The sequence below is a fragment of the Trifolium pratense genome, linkage group LG1 (assembly GCF_020283565.1).
Source record: "Trifolium pratense cultivar HEN17-A07 linkage group LG1, ARS_RC_1.1, whole genome shotgun sequence".
NCBI classification, from domain to species: domain Eukaryota; kingdom Viridiplantae; phylum Streptophyta; class Magnoliopsida; order Fabales; family Fabaceae; genus Trifolium; species Trifolium pratense.
Genome location: NC_060059.1, coordinates 14,015,141 through 14,036,293, shown reverse-complemented (window position 1 = coordinate 14,036,293; position 21,153 = coordinate 14,015,141). Strand labels below are relative to the sequence as shown.

Here is a 21,153-nt window from a genome sequence, read left to right as displayed (position 1 = left end):
TTGACTTCACACATTTTCATTAAAACTTATTAGTTAAGTATAAGTTGTTTATAGAATTTCTGGAGCACTCGTTAGCATTTTCCATTATTTTCTTTAATAAATTAGGTGCATCTAGGCAAGGATTGATGTATCAATGATTAAAATAATAGTTTTACTCTCTGATATATATATATATATATATATGCTCCCTTCGGGCAATCGGGCTTAACTATAAACTAATTTTTACTTTTTAAATTCAGTGGATAATTAATATAATTAATATATCTGACTTTTTCATTTTTTAAATTCAGTGGATAACTAATATATCTGACTTTTTCACTTTTTAAATTCAGTGGATAACTAGTCAGATATATTAGTTATCCACGAATTTAAAAAGTGAAAATTTGTTTATAATTAAGATTGAAGGGAGTATTATATACAGTTAGTTTTTTAAAATAGATTAATGTATACGCATTAATGGTGTAAAATTCTTTTATACAATCAATTTTTTGTATCTCGAATGGAAATTTGTAAGATATTTAAAAAATTAATTTAAGTAAGTAGCATAAAATAATTTAAGTAAATTCATGTATAAAAACAAACTTAGGTGTTCCCACGAGCATAACTTTATCGGTAGGAACATTGCATTTAAAATGTAAGGATTGTGGTTCGAATCCTGATACACCCACTTATTTATCTTTACAGGTGAAATTTTAGCCAAACTACTTGATAAAAAAATAAAATTAGGTGTACACAAATTAAACTTTTTGAAAAATAACTACCATATAGTAAAAAAAATCTATAACTAGATTAACATATTTTAAACGTGGAATATTCATGACGTTGAGTTTATGGATCATCTCAAGTCGAGTTAGACTCTCATTAGGTTAAATCAATACATTAAGTTAGGAGCAACCACATAAGTGATTTTGATACTACATCTTCTCTAAAAATTGATGACATTGAATTTATGAGTTCTTTCAGTTATATATTGTTCAACATTAACTTTATATCAAATGTGAGACTTTAAATCACGTTATCAATCGTAGTAATTGGTCCAGTAGTGATTGTCGTTGGACTTGGTAAGAAAGATTATTGTTCGATCCTCCACAACAGCGATCGAGAGAAAACCGAAACCAAATGATACTTGAACCGACTCCCAAACCATATTATGCGGTCCAGTAGGGACGAATACCAATGAAAAATTCTAAAAATAAAATAAAAAATCAAGTTTGACATATCTCAATATTTTCTCTTAAACATGAGACCTTTTATATTAGCAATTAAACATCAATTTTAACTTACATTTGTGATTCAAACAAATTTTAAGTCACATTTAACATATCTCAAGAAATTGAGCCTGAACCACGTAGTGTATGTTTGGTTTCAATTCTGGAGCATCCAGAATTGATTCTGAACGTGTAGAATTGATTCTGACTTGTTTGGTTTCTCAAAAGTAGAATTGATTCTGCCTCTAGAATTGATTCTACTTGAAGCTAGAAATCGTAGCTTCTGATTCTAGAATTGATTTTTACACTCAAATTTTTTGTTCAACTCACTTTTTCATGAATATATCCAAACATAAACCACTTCAGCTTAAAATCAATTTTGGCCAGAATCAATTTTACAGAATCAATTCTCTCCGCCGCAGAACCAAACACACTCATAACATTTGTATATTCATTCTTACATAGATTATTAAATGTCGATGTAAAACTAATATACTTGATGTCATCATTGAATCTCACACTTATATCTTTGATTACATCAACTTTCCGTAAATATAATTTCATCCAAAACAAAAATTACCACATCACTAAATCCAGTTTAACAGACTTAAGTGGACCCAAACATGTAATTAGGACTCTCACGCTGTCTATTTGTCACGTTCCTTCATGGGGTGGGTGCCAATGTTTGTATCCCCCTAAAAAATGTGGTACACAAAAAAACAATTTCATAGTTTTTCTTCCTCTCTTTCTCGTGAATTTTTGGATAATTTTTTTCCATTTTTTTCTTCATATTTTTAATAAATAAAAAAATCTGTTTGAAAGGTTGTGAAAAAATATTATTTTTTGAGAAAGAAATATAAATATTGTTCCTTTTTGCCTGTTCCTCTCTTTCGGTTTCTGTTCATGTGTGTCGTAACAAAAGAGGAACACAAGCAGAAATCTAATCATAGGAAAAACCAAAAACAAAACAAACAAAAAAAACTGAGAAAAAAAAAACATAGCATCAAGTGAAGCAGAGAATGAATGGAGTAACACACCTTGAAGAAGGTGACTCTGAGTTTGTTGAAGTTGATCCAACTGGAAGATATGGCAGAGTATACCCTCTTTCTCTTCATCACACATTTTCAATTTCTCTCTCTTGGTTTTTTCAGTTTAATGATGTTTTTGTTTGGTTTTTTTGCAGTACAATGAAATCCTTGGCAAAGGAGCTTCAAAAACAGTGTATGTTTAAAAACTTATACCCATTTCATTTTTATTATTGTTGGTCTTAAATTTGAAGTCTTTTTGGTTTTTCAAGTTGATTTTTTCATCTGGGCTAGTGTTGATTTGCTTAGAATTTGAGCTTTTATTTGTTTTGTTTGAGTTTGTAAAAATGGGATTTTGATAGATTTGTTTTTTGTTTGATGGGTTCTTAATTGATGTAGATATAAGGCATTTGATGAGTATGAAGGGATTGAAGTTGCTTGGAATCAGGTCAAGTTGTATGATTTCCTACAAAGTCCTGAAGATCTTGAAAGGCTTTACTGTGAAATTCATCTTTTGAAAACATTGAAACACCAAAACATTATGAAATTTTATACCTCTTGGGTTGATACTGCTAATAGGAACATTAATTTTGTTACTGAAATGTTCACTTCTGGTACACTTAGACAGTAAGTTCCGATTATTTTTCCTCGTATGTTATATCACGCGTTTTTGTGTGTTTTAGATCTTGTGTTGTCTGTTCATCTTTGAATTCTTAGCTTTGTTGTGCGTTTGTTTAAATTGTAATAGGTATAGGCAAAAGCACAAAAGAGTTAACATAAGAGCGGTCAAGCATTGGTGCATACAGATCCTGAGAGGACTTCTTTATCTACATAGCCATGACCCGCCAGTGATCCATAGAGATCTCAAATGTGATAACATTTTTATTAATGGAAATCAAGGAGAAGTCAAAATTGGGGATCTTGGTCTAGCCGCAATTCTTCGGAAATCTCATGCCGCGCATTGTGTTGGTATGTTTATTAAGTTGAATTAACTAATAACGTATATCGTAAGGTATCGATGGAAGACGTGACTAGCTCAAACATTAATGCCAATTAGTTCCCTTAGTTGATACCTTTTTTGAAATGATTTAATGACGTCATAAGAAACCGTAATATTTCCTGGCTGCACATGCAATGCTTAAACTATAATTGGACAAAAGGATCAGCGATTCTAGTTGGACATACTTCATCTGTTACGTTACTGTTTTTGTAGGAACGCCCGAGTTCATGGCACCAGAAGTATATGAAGAATCGTATAATGAACTAGTCGACATATATTCCTTTGGGATGTGCATATTAGAGATGGTCACATTTGAATATCCTTATAGCGAATGCACACATCCAGCTCAAATATACAAGAAAGTTATGTCTGTAAGTTTTTGCTCTTAACCTCTCCACAATTGTTATAAAGGGTTTTTTCCCACGGTGACAAGATTTCATTCGCATTTTCTATCACCAGGGGAAAAAGCCAGATGCTTTGTATAAAGTTAAGGATCCGGAAGTGCGGCAATTTGTTGATAAATGCTTGGCCACAGTGTCTCTAAGACTTTCTGCTAGGGAGCTTCTCGATGACCCTTTTCTTCAAATCGATGATTATGAATATGATTTGAAACCTGTAGACAGTGGAGAATTTGATGACTTTGGTCCCCTCTTCAGGCAGCCGCTCTACGATCTTCATCGAGGCTTTAGTAACTTCAGTAATGAATACTCAAATGGCTGTGGTTATGAAGGAGACTCGTATGTGCATCCGGCTGATAATGAAGTTTGTGGAATTGAACTTTTTGAGCACCATGATGACGACGAACCCTCTGAACATGTGGACATAAGTATCAAGGGAAAGAAGAAAGAAGACGGCGGCATATTTTTGAGACTAAGAATTTCTGATAAAGAAGGTAAGATTGTCACTTTTCATTTTATAACTATATACACGTCATGTTTATCTATTTATCTATTTACTATATATAAAGGAATGAACTTTTATATGCCGCGTGTCATATCTCTGTGCCCCAAATTCCCGCCTGTGCCTTCAATTCCCACGCGCCCGTGTTGTTTTATTCAACGTCCGTGCTTTGGCATGGCGTTAATGCTATTGTTATATATTTAATGGTGTGACTTAATTGTATGACACAGGCCACATTCGGAATATTTATTTCCCATTTGACATAGAGCAGGACACAGCCATAAGTGTGGCGACTGAGATGGTTGGAGAACTTGACATTACCGATCAGGATGTTACCAGTATAGCAGATATGATAGACGGGGAAATCGCTTCCTTGGTACCTGAATGGGAATCCGGACCAGGAATCGTCGAAACTCCCCGTTTTGCAAATCAAGGTTTCTGCCGCAATTGTGTGTCTAATCATACTTCAAGTGGCTCCCTCATGGAGTTTCTTTCACATAATCAGGGTAACTTGCAACTTCCTGAATGTTGTAAGCACGGATGTGCTTCAATGCACGGCCGGTTCGAGGAGATTACGTTCCCATCCGAGGAGTATGACAATCATGTTAGAGAGAATCTGAACATATCAAACCGATCGGATGGCTTGCAATATCAGGAGCTATGGAATCAGCATGAAAGCCGTGAACTGAGTCCGATAGAGTCAGATCAAAGTCATTCTGATGAACAAAATGAACAAATAGATAAATCAATATTAGCTGAAGATCAAGGACAGAATGTTTGGGAAAATAAATTTCTTGTTAGTGCAACAATTTCCCCGAGATATTCATCAGGAACTCATGATTTCTCCAATATCCGATCGCTATATTGTGGTCTTGACGATGATAATGAGGTCCAAAAGGAACTGAGATGGCTTAAAGCAAGATACCAAATGGAGTCAAGGGAACGTAAGGATCGACAACTCGGGCTAACAGATGATAAAACTTCTCGTAGCGGTAACGGAGAGCACATAACAGATTATGCCGTTCTGTCACTTTTATTGGCAGAAACATTAAACGGAGGTAACAATGGGATTGGCTTGAAACATGTTCATAAAAGCAGCCCCAATTCGGACACCGTAAGGAACCAAATTTGTGAGGCGATGGAATCCTCTGGTGGAGAAGGTATGGTTACTGCAAAGAGTTTTTATACTGGCTCGTTGCTTCCGCACTCTCTGCACAGGACAGTTTCTCTCCCTGTTGATGCTGTTGATATATAATTTTCCTGAGGCTATTATTGAATTCTTTTGTAGATTATACAGTATACATGAGTTTTCACATAGAGGCTCTCTGTGTGCCATTGAATTAAGATTGGATGGCCGACATTTTAATTTTGCGTTTTGAACTTGATTTACTGGAGTCGAAATGCGAATCATTGAACCTATATATCTTGATCCTGTGATGCTGATTTGATCTTTTAATTTTAGTGATTTTGTACTTTTTTTTTGTTTGTTTACAATGAGCTGAGGATCGAACCCAGGACCTATAACATACTACCCGACCCCTTTGTACTGCGGAAATCGTGGTCAAAATAAGACCACAATAAGCTGCTTACTTCAACATGGAATTCCATAGTTGAGTAGTAAACCGGATAAAATCTACACTTAAACCAAATGTTTTAAAAATCAGAACAAACCACCGGTTCAACCGATTGAACAGAGAACCGGCTAGTTTTCCAATTGGATTGATCCCGATTACATTGCAGCCTGGTTCAACCATATTTGGTTCAACTTATTTTTACTTTTTTACTTCTATTTTGTAAATTATTTACTTTTTATTTATTAGTCATCTGGTAGTTGAACCAATTGAATCATGACACATAAGTCTCTCGCCCGTTCGACATCTACTCCGACATTTAAAACATTGTTTAAACCATAGAAGCTATAGAAACCAAGAGAGCATAGTCGAAATTCAGGTGCTTTTGGGAAGGACAAAGAAACAAAGCAGCATATAGTCAAAATTGAGGTGTTACACTAGTTGCATTCTAATTATTACGAAATAGTGTTAAAAGTGGATTTGCATTTTCTCCAATTTTTTCTAAAATGTTTCTCACATTTTCTTAATCTAATTGTTTATAAATTACAAAGAGCAAAAAAACACTTAAGATGAGAGAGAAGAAAAATGAATGAATGACTAAGATTACTACATTGTCAATAAGAGAAAAAATTGGAGAGAATCAAAATCGGTGAAACTCAATGAATTTGGATCCTCTATTGTTTTTTCTCTCCAACAACGTTGCCTAGGTGCGGTACGGTACGGGTACCTGTACGGGGTACGACATTTTTAAAAAAACTAATGTACGTGTATGAACATAAATTAAGATACAAGTACCAGTACTGGGTACGTACCCATCTAACATGGCGGACAAGGGTGTCACCATCCGAATCAGGAAGTTCATGACCAACAGGCTTCTCTCCAGGAAGCAATTTGTGATTTTCGATTTTCACATTCTCCAATTTTTTATAAACCCTAATATTTTGAACTCAATGTGATGAGCATCTTAAAAGTTTTTTTGTTATAAAACTTAACCTCAAATGGTTTTTGGCAATTCAACTCAATGTGTTTGTATTTCAGAATTTGGAACAAGTTCTTCTAAAGTAGTGTGGCTTATCCACTGTTTGTTTGATTTCAAGTTTTTTATCTGGTTTAACCTTGTTAATATTCTAGAGTAGATATAACCTTCACTTTTAAATTTATTTAGAGACACAATTTCTAATAATCATGTTTTCTTTTGAAGAAATTGTCTAGTGCTGTCAATCTTAGATTATAAAATGATTTGCTTGTAGTATTTGTTAGTGGTTTTGATAATTTCTATTGCCTGATTTGCGTGTGCTCTATTTTCCTCTTGTGCTATTCCAAAATTCACTACTGGCTCATTAAACGTAGTTTATGATGATTCCGACCACTTCATTTATTTTTTAAAGTTTCCCTATGTTCTTGATGGTAATTTATTTCTTCAATTCTTTCTATTGCAGAACGGACTTGATACTAAGGTTGAAAAGTCTAGGAAGCAAATGAAGGAAAGAAAGAACAGATCAAAGAAGATTCGTGGAGTAAAGAAGGTAAAACATGCCGCCTTCTGTTAAAGTTTTCATTTTATATAATTTGTTTTGTGAATCAATCTATTAAGTATTAACTTTGGCATGTTATTTTTGCAGACCAAGGCTGGCGATGCTGCCAAAGGGTGGAAAGAAGAAATAAGTTTTCATCCATTTTGTTATGATATTAAAGGTTGTTTTGTTTTTGGTATTTTCTTAAGGCTATTCTATAGTCTTGTAGCTTTCTAGAATGGAGGATTTTGCTGTAATTGTCTTTCGTACTTTGTTGTTCACTACTTATATGTTTGAGACTGAGTACCAGCAGTGACCAATTTTTTGAGAATTCAGTTTAACAATAGGGTTCATGAGTTATACAACAAGAGGTTCACATCCATGAGCATTCATAACTATATTGAACAATGAGATGAATTGAGAGGCCATATTGTATTGATGATACATGGAAGAGCTGAAGTCTGTCGGTGTTCATGAAATGCAGAACTTCAAAGACTCTCTTTGATGCTGGGTTGAAAGTGTTAACAAAGAAGTTGATAATGCAAAGCTTAGGAAGAAAGGTCCGAGGAGCATCTCTGCAAATCATCACTGGACTCGGTCTAAGGACATCTCTCTGAATAATGCATTGGAAATGCATTCAAGATTTGCTCTTCATCCTGAGCAGCTGTTTGTGAACATAAAAGCTTTGTTGAGAATCCTGCTTTGGAAGCTTTCGAAGCAGAGCTTAAGCAAGAACTATGGGTGTTCATGGTTTATGAATTGCACCGAACCATTTATATGGTTCGGTTCAGTAACTGAAACCACATTTTAAAAAATCCAGTTTATTTCCAAAACCAGTTTCAATTCAGTTGAGAATCAGTTTATATTTTAAACTGGTTTAATTTTGGATAATTGATTTTAAACTGATTTTTTATTAAAACCGGTTTATTTTTGGAAAAACCGGTTTTAAATCAGTTTTTCTTTTTTTTGATAAAGAAGAAAACTGATTTTTATTAGTAAAAGTTTTTTCTTAATTTAAAATTTTTTAATTTTATTTAAATACATCAACAATTTTTATAAAAAAAAAACTGAAAAAACTTAGTATAAAAGAAACAGAAAAAAATTCTAAAAAAACAGGAATTTATTTTATAAAAAAATCCAGTTTTTAAATTAATATAAATATTTAAAATATATTATAACTTAATAATTTAATTAAAATAAAAGGGTGGTGGTAAACGCCGAAGCAACACCAGTCAACGCCGGAGCACCACCATCGACCACCGAACCCCCGCCGTATCACCGCCACCAACCACCGTCGGTCGCTAGAAAAGTTGGGTTCCACATCCCTGGGCCGCCGTGCCGGCGCCGGAGGTCCGGTGTTGACCGGCAACACCACACACCAAAATTCAAGTTTTCCCTTTTTTATTATTATTATTATTATTATTATTATTATTATTATTATTATTATTGTTGTTGTTGTTGTTTCCTTCATAGCAATTGAGGAAGATTGGGCTATATCATCCACATAAATTAAATATATGATTATTACAAAAATTATATTTACTCGGATATAATTCAGTTAAGGATAAAATATATTTTCAATCCCTACTTTTATAGTGAATTTTGGTTTTCGTCCCTGTATTTTAAAATCTTTCTTTTTCATCCTCAATTAATTTTTAGTTTTGATTTTAGTCTCAAATGTTAAGTCAATTAATTATTGACTAACGGAAGTCCACATGGCGCTGCCACATTGGATTCTGATGACACATTACATCCTACGTGGACTGCCACATCAAAATTTTTAAGGGTAAATATGAATTGTTATTTTAAATTTGGTGACTACTTCTCTACCCTCACATAAATTGAGGGTAGTTGCCCTATGCTGATGTGGCACCAATGAAATTTATCCACGTGTATTTAAGTCAAATCATAATTAATTTTTTACCATAAATTATTTTGACTACTTTTATTTTCAATTAATTATATTTTATGTTACTAGTTTTCTTTAATTATATTTTAGACTAGGTGTAAATATAATTAGAATTAATTTGAGCATTGAATGCTTGTTTCTAAACATTATATATTGATTCTAAAATATCAATGTTATTAGTAAAAAAAAAAAAATCAATGTTGTAGGCTCAAAAAAATAAATATATATCAATGTTAGTTTAAATAAAAATAATAAGAGAACAAAAACAACAAAGAAAAAAAAAAACTAATATCTCTAATTTAAATATACAATTCCACTTGTACATTTATTAAATGAAATCAAATAATGCTTCAAAAAAAATCAAATCAAATAATTTATGCTATTCCGGTGTAAATACTCTCTCCGTTTCAAATTACTTGTCGTTTTAGAAAAAAAATTGTTAATTATCTAAGTCACTCATGTAAATTCCAAATATTTAGGAGTAGTCGAAACCGTAAAAGATTTATATATTTGGAAAATTAAAGTTTTTTTTTTAAGTTTTCAAAAAAAAAATGTTTGTTTTTTAAAAAAATTGGTACATAACATATTAAATTTATTGGAAAGATAAAATGCATGGAAAAAAACAAATTAAGCTTATTGGTGAATTAAAATAAGGTATAATAGGAAATTAAGTGCAAAAATACACTTTCTTAATTTTATTTTTTTCCAAAACGACAAGTAATTTGAAACAGAGGGAGTATATAGTATTTATTTTTTCAATCTCTTTAAATCATTGCATAGATTAACGTTGGTTGACATGATGTCGATCTTAGAAAAAAGAGGGAAAAAAATTAGGTTAAGTAATTAGGTTTAGGTTTGCGACAATGGTCCGACCTTTCTTTTAGTTCAGATGAACTATTTATATTTTTACTTTTGATCAATAGTTAAACCCTAAACCCTAAACAAGTTCAAGAGTTAGTTCGTCTTCTTATAATAGTCGAACTTTTTCATTTTGATCGGATAAATTTCAGGTAGACCGCACTTGTGATCGGGCGAGCTCCCGTGTGTATGTTTTCCGACAATGGTCCGACCTTTCTTTTAGTTCAGATGAACTATTTATATTTTTACTTCTAAACAAGTTCAAGAATTAGTTCATCTTCCTAATTTTCTCCTAATTTCGTTTTGTCTTCTCAAAACTATTTTGTTTTCAATTTTTTTCCGATATGGACAATCAAAGAAAACAAAAACAAAATGACGATGAATAGGAATCACATTCTATGACATAACAGGAAAAAATAAGGAAAAAAAAACAGGAAAAAATACGCTAAAAAACATAACATCTAAGAAATTGAAAATCACAAGTTTTAGAATCTTGAAGAAATCCGGTAGATCGGTGGCGAAGGCTGCAGTAAAGATTGACATCGGATAACACAAAAGCGGAGGAGCCGTAGAATGCTAACATGACGGTGGTGGAGGCTGCGCCAGAGATTGAAAGCATTAAGAAGAAGAAAAAAGATTTTTGACGATAAGAAGAAAGTTTTTTTTTTACGCGAAGAAGAAAGTTGTTTGAGACGTAATACAATTTGAAGAAGAAGCAAACAAATCAAAAGTAATTAGGTCCAAAATATAAATTCATAGAATATAATACATAAAATATAATTAATTGAAAATAAAAGTAGTCAAAATAATTTATGGTAAAAAATTAATTATGTTTGACTTAAATAAATGTGGATGAATTTCATTGGTGCCACATCATCATAGGGCACCTACCCTCAATTTATGTGAGGGTTAATTAGAAAAAACCTTTAAATTTTTAACCGTCAATGAAAACTCTTAAAAAAAAAAAACCATTAATGAAAAAATTCTTTTGTCAAAAAAAGTTCTTCTCCGTTGAACCGTCACCTCTCCATTGTTCTTCAACCTCTTCTCACCTTATTTCTATGGCAGCAAAGTAGAAAGTAAAATTCCACCAACGATTCCGACTCAAACCCAGTTCTTGTTTTGTGGTTGTTCTTCACAGGGTGCTGGTGGTTGCGGCTTCATACAACAAACCCATATATAGATCGATTTTTTATTGGGGGAATTATGAGTGAGCAATTTTTTTTCGAATTGAAATAGTGAGAGAAGTTTATAATTACTTATATTTTATGGGTTTAATTGTTTCATGTTGTTGTATTGAGATGTTTTTTGATTTCTTCATTCTGAATTTTGCTAGAAATTTGAGACCATGAATTTGGAAGATGAATCTGAGGAGGTTTTTTTTTTACTCAGTTTTTATTTGGACGCACTCAACGGAGTTTTTTCATTAATGATTAAAATATTAAATTAACAATTAATAATTCATAAATAAAATTTTAAAAATCTTTTTTTAAATTATTTTTTAAAATATGATGTGCGAGTCCACGTAGATGCCACCTGTCACAAGAATCCAACATGATAGTGCCACATGGACTTTCTTTAGTCAACAGTTAGTTGACCTAACATTTAGGACTAAAACCAAAACGAAAAATTAATTAAGAATGAAAAAAAATAATTTAAAATATAAGGACAAAAATCAAAACTGACTATAAAAATAGGACTAAAACATATTTTACCTTATATAATTATCCGCATATAAAACCAATGTTAGATTAATAATCCAACAGGTCAAATCCTCTACAAATTTGAGTATGCTTATTTTTTTTCTATGTTGTGTTTGTTTTGAAATAAAATACTAACAATGTTAGTAATAATAGTATAGCATAAAATAATTTGCTTACGTGTCAGGTTTTTATATAGAAAGTACCGCATATAAGTTTTGTAGATTTAAAAAGTATCTCACAAATAGCTATATATATGTTGTGATCGAATTGGATGCATATCAAAATTAAATTTGCTGTATACAAATTAAATCATAATGTTTTATTCTCATTAACTTATTATTAATTCGATTTCATCGATGATAACTAAGTACTCGTTAAAAAATTGTAAATAAATCTTGTAATGGTGCTTTTGTTGAAGCTTTAAAAATGATTTTATTTTGAAAAAAGTTAGATTTTTTTTATAGAAATTTTTAAGAAAATTCTAAAGCTATTTTCTATTTGTTTATTATCTAAAAAAAACATTTTTATAAAAAATTGTGAAGCTCCTACACCTAAGTTCTTTGTTCATTAAAAAAATAAATTTTAGAAAAACAAAGAGTTTTGTAACCATGATTTTTAATATATTTATTTATTTTAAAATGATAATAATAATAAAATCATTTAGACACACCCACAAAAAAGAGAAATGATAAAAAAAAAAATCTTTCTATACTTTTTTATCCGCATGAATGTGTCTATATTGGACCTAAATTCTATACGGTCAAAAAGCGCCACAGTCATGCGGTCAACAAATTTCAGACCGATCGATTTTGATTGAATGACTCAAATGTCTTTCCAAAATTTTATACTAGGAAAAAATAACTATCTTAAAATTTGAACCATCTAATCTTAATCAGATTCAGAATCACTATCTTAATTAGATGATTCAGAATCACTCGGTACATGTTGTCCGTCTAGGCAGAGGCGGCTTGGAGGCATGTGCGAGGTTTGCGACGGTATAGGGCCTTAAAATTTTGAGGGCCTCAACTCAAAATTTTGAGGTCCTATAATATTACTTATATATTATTTATACCTATAAAATATCAGATATATATTAATAGATTAATTTTTAGGCCCTAAAATAATAGTTATATATTGTTAATGTTCATAAATATCATATGAGTATCAATATATTAGTTATCTATACTCGTAAATATAGTTCTAGTCCATTTTAATCTTTCCATAAAATTTAATCTTAGATTATGATGTTCTTTTTTGACGTTATATACAAAGATAATTATTTTGTATTTCTTGTTCCATTTAATTTAATGCAAGATTTAATATTGATAATTTATATGTTTACAAGAATGTTTTTTTTATATTATATGCAATTTAAATCGATAATTTTTTAATTTTTTATTAAGGGATCACTTTTATATTTTGCACAGAGGCTCCTAAAACTCGGAGACGCCCCCGGCATCTAGGTAACTAATTCTCACATGTGTTTCTCACCACAAGTACGGAAACACCTCATAAACATGCACTACTGGAACAGCTCATAGATGAAATGAAATCCAACACATTTCAACACTATAAAACGACATCTATCTATATCTATATCTCTCACATGCAACAACACTCATTATAACAACATACCCCCCTTCCTTAACTTGTAATTACGAGCATTTAACTTCTCTCTATCATCATCAACATGGAGCATGATGCTTCTGGTAACACTAATAATATTATGATAATTTTCTCATTTTTTATTATGGACGCATGCAAAACGTATTAGACTTTTATTATTATGGATATAAAATAGATTTAATGATCATAAATGTACTTTTGTCTATTTTCTCTTGTTATAAGCTGCAGAGGATAGAGACCACAAATTCCTAGCAATAGCTATTGAAGAATCATATAAAGGTGTTGAAAGTGGTGATGGATACCCGTATGGTGCGGTCATTGTTCGAAATGATGAAGTTGTTGTAAGCTCTCATAACATTGTTTTAAGAAACACAGATTCCACTGCTCACGCTGAGATGATTGCTATAAGAGAGGTGAAATTAATTTTATCTTTCATTTGTGTAATTTCAAATTTCTCTAAAATCAATATAGTAGTAGCTAGCTTGTTAAAACAAATTAGAGGTTATTATGGAGTGTTAATGATATATCATGCCAGATAATTATAAAGATGACTTGGTGGCTGAGGCTGAATGTGTTAGGGAGTGAAGGTGAAGAGGTTGGGGTTTCGATTTTCACTCTCAATGAAAACTAACAATACTAATTGCCACCAAGTCATCTTCCGCAATTCCCGTGTCAGCAATCCGTTTGAAAAATTAACGGCAGGGATCAATTTTGATAACGGAAAAAATTGTGAATTTTTTTACCATAAAAAAATATAAGGATTACTTCTGACTATAAAGCAAAATATAGGGACTAAAAACATATTTAAACCTAGCTAAAATAAATGATATCGGAAGAAAGACCGGAAATAGATTTAAAATGGCAAAAGATGATTTTGAGCTTATACAAAACTTATAATTTATAAACTGAACTTGGTAGGGATGACCACAATTTGATCCCCCGCAACTGCGATCGTGAGGTGACCGAAACCACTTGATGCTAGAACTGACCCTCGAACCAAATTAGGCGGTCCAGTGGGCCATATACTGGTGGTGAAAACCACAAAAAATAAATCTCTTAAACAACAATTTTATTCGGACGAGCTTATTGAAGTAACAATGTTTGTCACAAGGAAGGGGGGTTGAATTGTGACCTTTTAAAATTTCAACTACAAAACAAGTTAAAACAATAACAGACTACGGTAGTATAGTGTTAGACTAACTGGAGACCGTTCTCCTAAAAAATGTAAGTGCAATAAAGTGATTTGTGTGAGTAGTGTTTGCACAGATAAAAGAGTAAGGGAGGAGAGAATCACACAAAGAATTTATCCTGATTCACCCCTTAATAGTATGGGCTACTCTAGTCCCCACTTGCGTGAGATTGTCCACTATAATCTAGACCAAGATTACAAAAACTTCCCTTTGATCTAAGCCCAGATCAAAGACCCTTTATGATCTAAAACCAAGATCATAAAGTATCCAACTATCACAAGCTGATCTACCTTAACAAGGTATCCTCAAACAGTTTAACACAAACCGACTTGAGTAAGATCCTTACAAAGATTATCAATGGTTTATGGATCTAAGCTTATAAACCTAACTGGTTGTGAAGCTTACAAATTTATACACTCAAAAGTACTCTAACAATATTAATCCTATTTTTCTAGAGAGCTTAGAGTATGAGTGAAAGAAGAGCTTGATTGTTTTGTGTGCTTCAAGTTCTTGCTCTTTAAACCAAATCAACGTGCTATTTATAGATGAAGATGTTCCCTTGTTGCTTGGACATCAAACTTATTTGTTGTGAGTGTAGAAATAGTCGTTGTGAGAGAAACAAAACAATCCATGTGAATCTGTCCTTTAGATGCTTCAGAAGATCATTCTTCCAATGGTCTCTGACTGTCACATTGTACTTGATGACAAAAATATTCTTTAGCTAACTGTCAATGAGTTGTTTCTGAGTATATATCCGTTGCAAATATATTCCCCATGTGTGGAAATCAGATTGAAATGCCTTTGGATAAGATTGCCACATAAGTGCAAAAACCTAGGAGATCATTCTCCAGGATGTTGGAGACCATTATCTGAAATGGTGTGGATAAGGTCCAACATGATTATTGAGTTGTTGCAAGTTGTAACACAACGGTAAACACTCAACAATAGCATATAGTAGCAACTGTTCACTTGTCCTTCAAAGTACACATGAATAGTGATGTGAGTACACTTTTATGGAGGAATGTAGCCACCCATGTTATAACCTTGTACTTGGATGAGTAGTGAAACTTCCTTGCAAGCTGTTACCACTTGTTGTTGAGTTTTCATTGGTCTAGATTATCTTCTTTAATGATGTTCTTGGAGAACATAAAGCCTTGTTGCAAGATGTGAAGTTATTATTTCTTAAAGAAACTTATATGAGTAAGTCCATAAACCAAAATTGATTTCTTGCCTTAATTGACTTATTTGCACTGTTATGATCCTTTAAGTAAGTCTAATAAAAAGTTCATTCTTGTCTTGTACCAAGTTGACGTAAATAAGTGATTATGCATTTGAACACGTGAGCCTGAAGACAAATCTGAGATCATTCTTTGAGGCAGATTTGTCTAAAACGTGTTTGATTTTTTCTTATGAGTGAAACATGGTTAATTTAATCCATTGCATCTGTTCTTAAATTAAATCACTCAAGAGCACTTGTTAGATCACAAAATGATCAGAATCAAATTAAAATTTAATTAAGGATTGTTATCTTTAAAACATCAAAATAGGATTTTGTCTCAACACTTATAAGTCGATTTGGCAATCACAATAAGTTAGTTTGTAGCTGAGATAAGTTGGGTAACTCAATTGATTTAAAGTAAGAGTTAAATGAGTTGAAAGTCATGTGTTTAAATCCAAACAAAGAGCTAAATATTAATTTAACAATTAATTATTAACATTGACCGTTTAAACTTTAAAGAAAAAGTTCAAACTTCCTCTAGATCGTAGTTGTGTTGCGGGGATCGAACTATTAGAAAATAGATCTATTTAACTCTATTTTCTAATACGAATCGTGGTCCTCTATACCAAGTCCAGCGTTAATAACCACTGGACCAAATAATGATTTTTTGAAGAAGCTAAATTAGCCCACCCAAATTGGCGTCAGAAAGAATCGAATCTCAGACCTCAAGAGGAGCACACTCCCAAATCCCAAGCCAATACCAATGCACCAACTCAAGTGGGTTTGGACCAAATAACGTTTGATTGTTGAAAGTTAATTTTGTTTGGTCTTATGTTTAAAGCTTTCGTTTCGCTCATTATGTACATGTATATTTTACTCATTCTACACGTTTATCTAAGAAATCATAATTATTTTTCCAAAACCATATCCATTTTCATCTTATTTTCTTTAATGCACATCATTTATCTTCAGGCTAGCCAAAAGCTGGATCAAGTTGAACTTCCTGACTGTGAAATCTATGCTTCTTGTGAACCTTGTCCAATGTGCTTTGGTGCTATTCATTTTTCAAAAATTAAGGTAAGTCTTCGAGACGCCTCTCATTTTTTCTTCGCACCATGCATTTCTGTAATCTCTGTTAATTTGAACAACATCAAGCAGAGATTGGTTTATGGAGCCACAGCAGAAGCGGCAGGATCAATTGGATTTAGTAGTTATACTGGCGATGCATGGAAGGATGCCGGTTTTCCTCCGCTGGAGATCAAAAAGATAGACGATAGTGGTGCAGAAGAAGTATTTGAGAAGCCATAGGACAAGTTTAAGTAAAAGAGAATACAAGTTACAATTGTTCCAGAAATAAAGGCACACTTGCTATTGCTACTGCTGCTAGTTGTTGTTTTTTTTTTTCTTTTCTCTTCTTTCACCACTAGTTTAATATGGTTCGATGTCAGTTATGGTATTAAGTGGTTTCAGCCCCCTCCTGATCGCAGTTGCGGGGATACTGCTAGTTGTTTATTGTTGGTTACTAAGTACTATATGGTTGAGGCATTATAAAATGGTCATTAATACTATGTTTACTCGTTGTGACTGTGGATTCTCTGCAGAATTGATGACTGAAATTAAGACACTTTGCTATTGCTAGTACTACTGTTTTCTTGTCTTGTTGGTTACTTGGTACTGTATTTTGCTTGAGCCTTTGAGGCATTACAAAATGATTCTTTCTCTCCAACCTCAACATTCTTCAAATTAATTTCCCAAGCAACCATTATTTTTAAATATGTGTTTGGATAGAGTAATTAAAATTTTTAAATATGTATGTTTGGATAAAGAAATAAAAAATTTCATTGTAAATACTTCGGACCACTTTTATAAATTTAAAAAAAATTTGGGTCAAATTTAAAAATTGAAAATATTATTACAGGGGGTCAATTTGAAAATTTTGAAACATATGGAAGGAAGAAAAACCATGGTCCACATTACACACATACAAACGGATCCGGATTCTCTCCATCACCCCTTGTCTCCTTCTCTCTCCTTCCCCAAAACTAGCCACTTGATCAAAGATCAAGGGTTGGCGCAGCGTAGCTTGCATACGCGCGCACACGGGAACACACTCTCATTTCTCCCCTTTCTTTCTCTCTCTTCTCTTTCTCACTCTCACGATCTCTCTTCTCCCCTCTCTCAAACTTCATCCTCTTCCTCAAGAACATTCATCAATGTTCTTCATCCAAACCCTGTTTCCGGCGACCAACCACCTTTACACCTAGACTCCGGTGGCTTCAGCGCCATGACGACCGTCGCGAAGGAAAACCCAAAATAATTCCAAATTATTTGTAAAACCCTTATTTAACCTCCCTAAACACAAATAAAATCCTAAAACTACGAAAAACAATAAAAAAAAGAGAGAGACACAGAGGCTGGCAAAGCAGCGGCAAGTGACAACAGGTGACGCGGTGGTGATAAATTTCAGGTTCGTTTTTTTCTCTTCTCTATTGATTTTGTTTCTTTTGTATATGCAATATGCACAGTGTTTTATGGTTTTGGATGAAGGTTGAAGTTGTCATCATAGTTGTGGCTTTGTGAGGGATATAGATGAATGATAAGTGGTTGATTTAGGAGTATATATTGTATCATATTGTTCGGAAGTGTAGTCAATGGTTGTATCATATTGGTTTGGTTTTTGGCAAATCTAAGGTAAAAGTTTCAAGTTTTGTTCTCAAATTACTTTTGTTACTAAACCAATAAACCAGAAAAATCAAGAAAATTTGTTTATGATATTGTATGACTAAATCAAAGCATAACACTAAATCAATAATAATAGTATATCACTAAATTAATAACATTAAGATTTGCTTCGCATCTTTATGGATCGATCAATGTTATGGTAAAAATCCCGCACAAAACAGAAACTTGGAGAAATTTGGGGGAAGGAAAAAATGGCATTTTTTTGGGGTGACATGTCTTTTTGTCTTTTATCCATTGGATCAATCTAATGGTTAGGATTTGGAGAAGGAGAGAGAAGGAGACAATAAGGGATGGAGAGAATCCAATTTCCATACAAACATACAAACTTGCATTATTTTATATTATTGATCATTTTTCTTAAACAAATAAACAACACGAGGTTTTGCTCCATTATTTAAATATATAGCACCGCTTGATTTTAAAACATTTTCTCAACAAAAAAAAAAAGAGTCAAAAGACTAACAAGAAACTTGTGGGAGCATTTAGTTTCTCTCCAAGTCTCATTCACTCAGCATCATGGAGCAGCTAGATGCTGCTGCTAGTGCTAACGGTAATGTAATACTAATTGATTTTATTTTTTTTTCCTTCCATATATTCTGGTGTGTTCCACTATTATTGCTTTTGCTAATTATAGATTTCACTTTTATTATATGGATGAAAACCAGATTGAATGATTATACACAAATCACCATAAGTTGCTATATGTAGTGTAGTAGTATGAACATATTCAGAACACAAATCATCATCCAGATTTATGAATCCAAAGAAGCTTAAATGTTGCCTTGGTGTGGGTACGGTACCGGTACCCGATACGGTTACCGCACTACAAGACAACAGCCCTTTTTTGGCAGCCAAAAGCCCTCTAGAAGAGGTAAAAACCATCCAGAAACCGTACGGTACCGGTACGGGATACGGTATTTTTAGAAAAACTAATGTACTTATATGGGCATAAATTAAGGTACGGGTATGTACCCGGTACTGATACGGGTACGTACCCGGTACTGGTACTCTCCCTCAAATGGAGTACCCGTGCATCATAAGTTAAATGTCAATTTCACTGATGGAACTGACAAAAAATGCCGAATTTATTAGGTTGGACATTATAATTGGTGCTCGAACTCCGACTACTCCATTTATGTGTGTGACATTATAATGACTTTGTTATTTCGTCTATCTATTAAAAAAAAATGTCAATTAGACTAACAAGAAACCATATTGATATTTTGGCTTCTATCTATAAAGAAAATGGATGCATTCTTTTTAGCCATATTGACTAAGCAAGCTAATTGACATTTTGACTTCTATCCATAAAAAAAGATGGATGCATTCTTTTTAGCCTAATTGACATTTAAGCTTCTATCTATAAGAAATTACTCTTGTTATATCAGCTGCAGAGGATAGAGACCACAAGTTCCTAAGAATAGCTATTGAAGAAGCATATAAAGGTGTTGAATGTGGTGATGGACGCCCGTATGGTGCGGTCATTGTTCGAAATGATGAAGTTGTTGTAAGCTGTCATAACATGGTTTTAAGAAACAAAGATCCCACTGCTCATGCTGAGATTACTGCTATAAGAGAGGTAAAATTAATTTTATCCTTCTGTTGTCTAAGTTTCTAAAAATTCATTTTGTTTGGTCTATGTTTAAAGCTTTCTTCATATCGCTCATTATATACATGTATATTTTCCATATTCTAAATCTTTGGAGGGCTGTAATTATGTTTATATAAGAAACCATAATTAATTTTTCAAAACCATATCCATTTTCTACTTATTCTCTTTAATGCACATCATTTATTACATCATGTTATACTAATTGGAAGTTATCTGCAGGCTAGTCAAAAGCTGGATCAAATTTCTCTTGCTGACTGTGAAATCTATGCTTCTTGTGAATCTTGTCCAATGTGCTTTGGTGCTATTCATTTTTCAAGGATTAAGGCAAGCCTTTGAAGCCTCTCATTTTCTCTTCACGCCAAACGTTTTTGTAATCTTTGTTAAATTGATCACATATTTGTCTTATATTATTATTGACATCAAGCAGAGATTAGCTTATGGAGCCACAGCAGAAGCTGCAGGATCAATTGGATTTAGTAGTTTTACTGGTGATGCATGGAAGGACGCTGGTTTTCCTCAGTTGGAGGTAAAAAAGATAGACGATAGTGGTGCAGAACAAGTATTTGAGATGACAAAGGGCAAGTTTATTTGATGTTAATCATGTAAGTAAAAGAGAATACAAGTTACAATTGTTCTGGAAAAATTCAATTTCCTCGTCATTAATATGTTTTCTCATCGTAACTTTGGATTGTCAGTAGAATTGATGACTTAAATAAATACACACTTGCTATTGCTAGTACCACTATTTCTTGTTGGTTACTTGGTATTATGCTTAAGGCATTACAAAATGGTCATTGATACTTAAATTTATGAATCACTTGTTTGATTGTTCAAGAGTTGCGTTGGAGGGAAAGCTACAAAATACAGTACAAAAGTTTACAGAATTTAGAACTATTCTACTATTTACATCACAAGTCATAGAAACCAATGTATTTAAGAACAGCGGTGCTATACACAATGAAGGGATCTTTCAGATATTTTCACAATGCTGATGAAGTAGTCTTTCGCTATATACATCATTGCCCATTTAAGAAATCACAAGCTGCTTGTGCACAATCACTGAAGAGTAAAACCTT

General features: G+C 32.7%; 3 protein-coding genes and 2 long non-coding RNA genes across 7 annotated transcripts; all 5 read left to right on the top strand.

Moving 5' to 3' along the window:
• The first annotated feature begins 1,776 nt into the window (after window positions 1–1,776).
• On the top strand, window positions 1,777–5,554 carry LOC123903097 (probable serine/threonine-protein kinase WNK9). The gene is made up of 7 exons (XM_045952981.1): window positions 1,777–2,302; window positions 2,392–2,429; window positions 2,633–2,860; window positions 2,982–3,202; window positions 3,447–3,604; window positions 3,693–4,125; window positions 4,364–5,554. Exons 1-7 carry the CDS (start codon window positions 2,228–2,230, stop codon window positions 5,386–5,388), a joined length of 2,178 nt encoding a protein of 725 aa, XP_045808937.1. The 5' UTR covers window positions 1,777–2,227; the 3' UTR covers window positions 5,389–5,554.
• A 1,581-nt stretch (window positions 5,555–7,135) lies between these two features.
• LOC123903105 lies at window positions 7,136–7,549 on the top strand. The gene is made up of 2 exons (XR_006807837.1): window positions 7,136–7,230; window positions 7,327–7,549. It is a non-coding gene; the product is annotated as an uncharacterized LOC123903105 (long non-coding RNA).
• Window positions 7,550–13,272: 5,723 nt separating this feature from the next.
• On the top strand, window positions 13,273–17,364 carry LOC123903102 (guanosine deaminase-like). The gene is made up of 4 exons (XM_045952988.1): window positions 13,273–13,397; window positions 13,537–13,727; window positions 16,696–16,800; window positions 16,882–17,364. The coding sequence occupies exons 1-4, from the start codon at window positions 13,379–13,381 to the stop codon at window positions 17,029–17,031; spliced, it is 465 nt and encodes a 154-aa protein (XP_045808944.1). The 5' UTR covers window positions 13,273–13,378; the 3' UTR covers window positions 17,032–17,364.
• A 353-nt stretch (window positions 17,365–17,717) lies between these two features.
• LOC123903096 lies at window positions 17,718–18,495 on the top strand. Its single transcript, XR_006807836.1, has 2 exons — window positions 17,718–18,190; window positions 18,271–18,495. It is a non-coding gene; the product is annotated as an uncharacterized LOC123903096 (long non-coding RNA).
• A 384-nt stretch (window positions 18,496–18,879) lies between these two features.
• LOC123903095 (guanosine deaminase-like) lies at window positions 18,880–20,816 on the top strand. Of its 3 annotated transcripts, none has more exons than XM_045952980.1 (4): window positions 18,880–19,015; window positions 19,860–20,044; window positions 20,297–20,401; window positions 20,505–20,816. In XM_045952980.1, exons 1-4 carry the CDS (start codon window positions 18,982–18,984, stop codon window positions 20,667–20,669), a joined length of 489 nt encoding a protein of 162 aa, XP_045808936.1. In that variant the 5' UTR covers window positions 18,880–18,981; the 3' UTR covers window positions 20,670–20,816. The 3 variants fall into 3 exon arrangements, with proteins under 3 accessions (XP_045808936.1, XP_045808934.1, XP_045808933.1); XM_045952978.1 differs by having other exon boundaries at window positions 18,884–19,015; window positions 19,854–20,044; XM_045952977.1 differs by lacking the exon at window positions 18,880–19,015 and adding an exon at window positions 19,063–19,336 and having other exon boundaries at window positions 19,854–20,044.
• Window positions 20,817–21,153: the final 337 nt, after the last annotated feature.

Excerpts from the sequence above, each read along its gene's own strand:
- LOC123903097 (XM_045952981.1), top strand. The coding sequence starts at position 2,228 with ATGAATGGAGTAACACACCTTGAAGAAGGTGACTCTGAGTTTGTTGAA. Across the intron at positions 2,303-2,391 it reads CAACTGGAAGATATGGCAGA|TACAATGAAATCCTTGGCAA; the intron begins GTATACCCTCTT and ends GTTTTTTTGCAG. Across the intron at positions 2,861-2,981 it reads ACTTCTGGTACACTTAGACA|GTATAGGCAAAAGCACAAAA; the intron begins GTAAGTTCCGAT and ends AAATTGTAATAG.
- LOC123903102 (XM_045952988.1), top strand. Across the intron at positions 13,728-16,695 it reads AGATGATTGCTATAAGAGAG|GCTAGCCAAAAGCTGGATCA; the intron begins GTGAAATTAATT and ends ATTTATCTTCAG. Across the intron at positions 16,801-16,881 it reads TTCATTTTTCAAAAATTAAG|AGATTGGTTTATGGAGCCAC; the intron begins GTAAGTCTTCGA and ends AACATCAAGCAG.
- LOC123903095 (XM_045952977.1), top strand. The coding sequence starts at position 19,240 with ATGTTGCCTTGGTGTGGGTACGGTACCGGTACCCGATACGGTTACCGC. Across the intron at positions 19,337-19,853 it reads CCAAAAGCCCTCTAGAAGAG|CTGCAGAGGATAGAGACCAC; the intron begins GTAAAAACCATC and ends TTGTTATATCAG. Across the intron at positions 20,045-20,296 it reads AGATTACTGCTATAAGAGAG|GCTAGTCAAAAGCTGGATCA; the intron begins GTAAAATTAATT and ends AGTTATCTGCAG.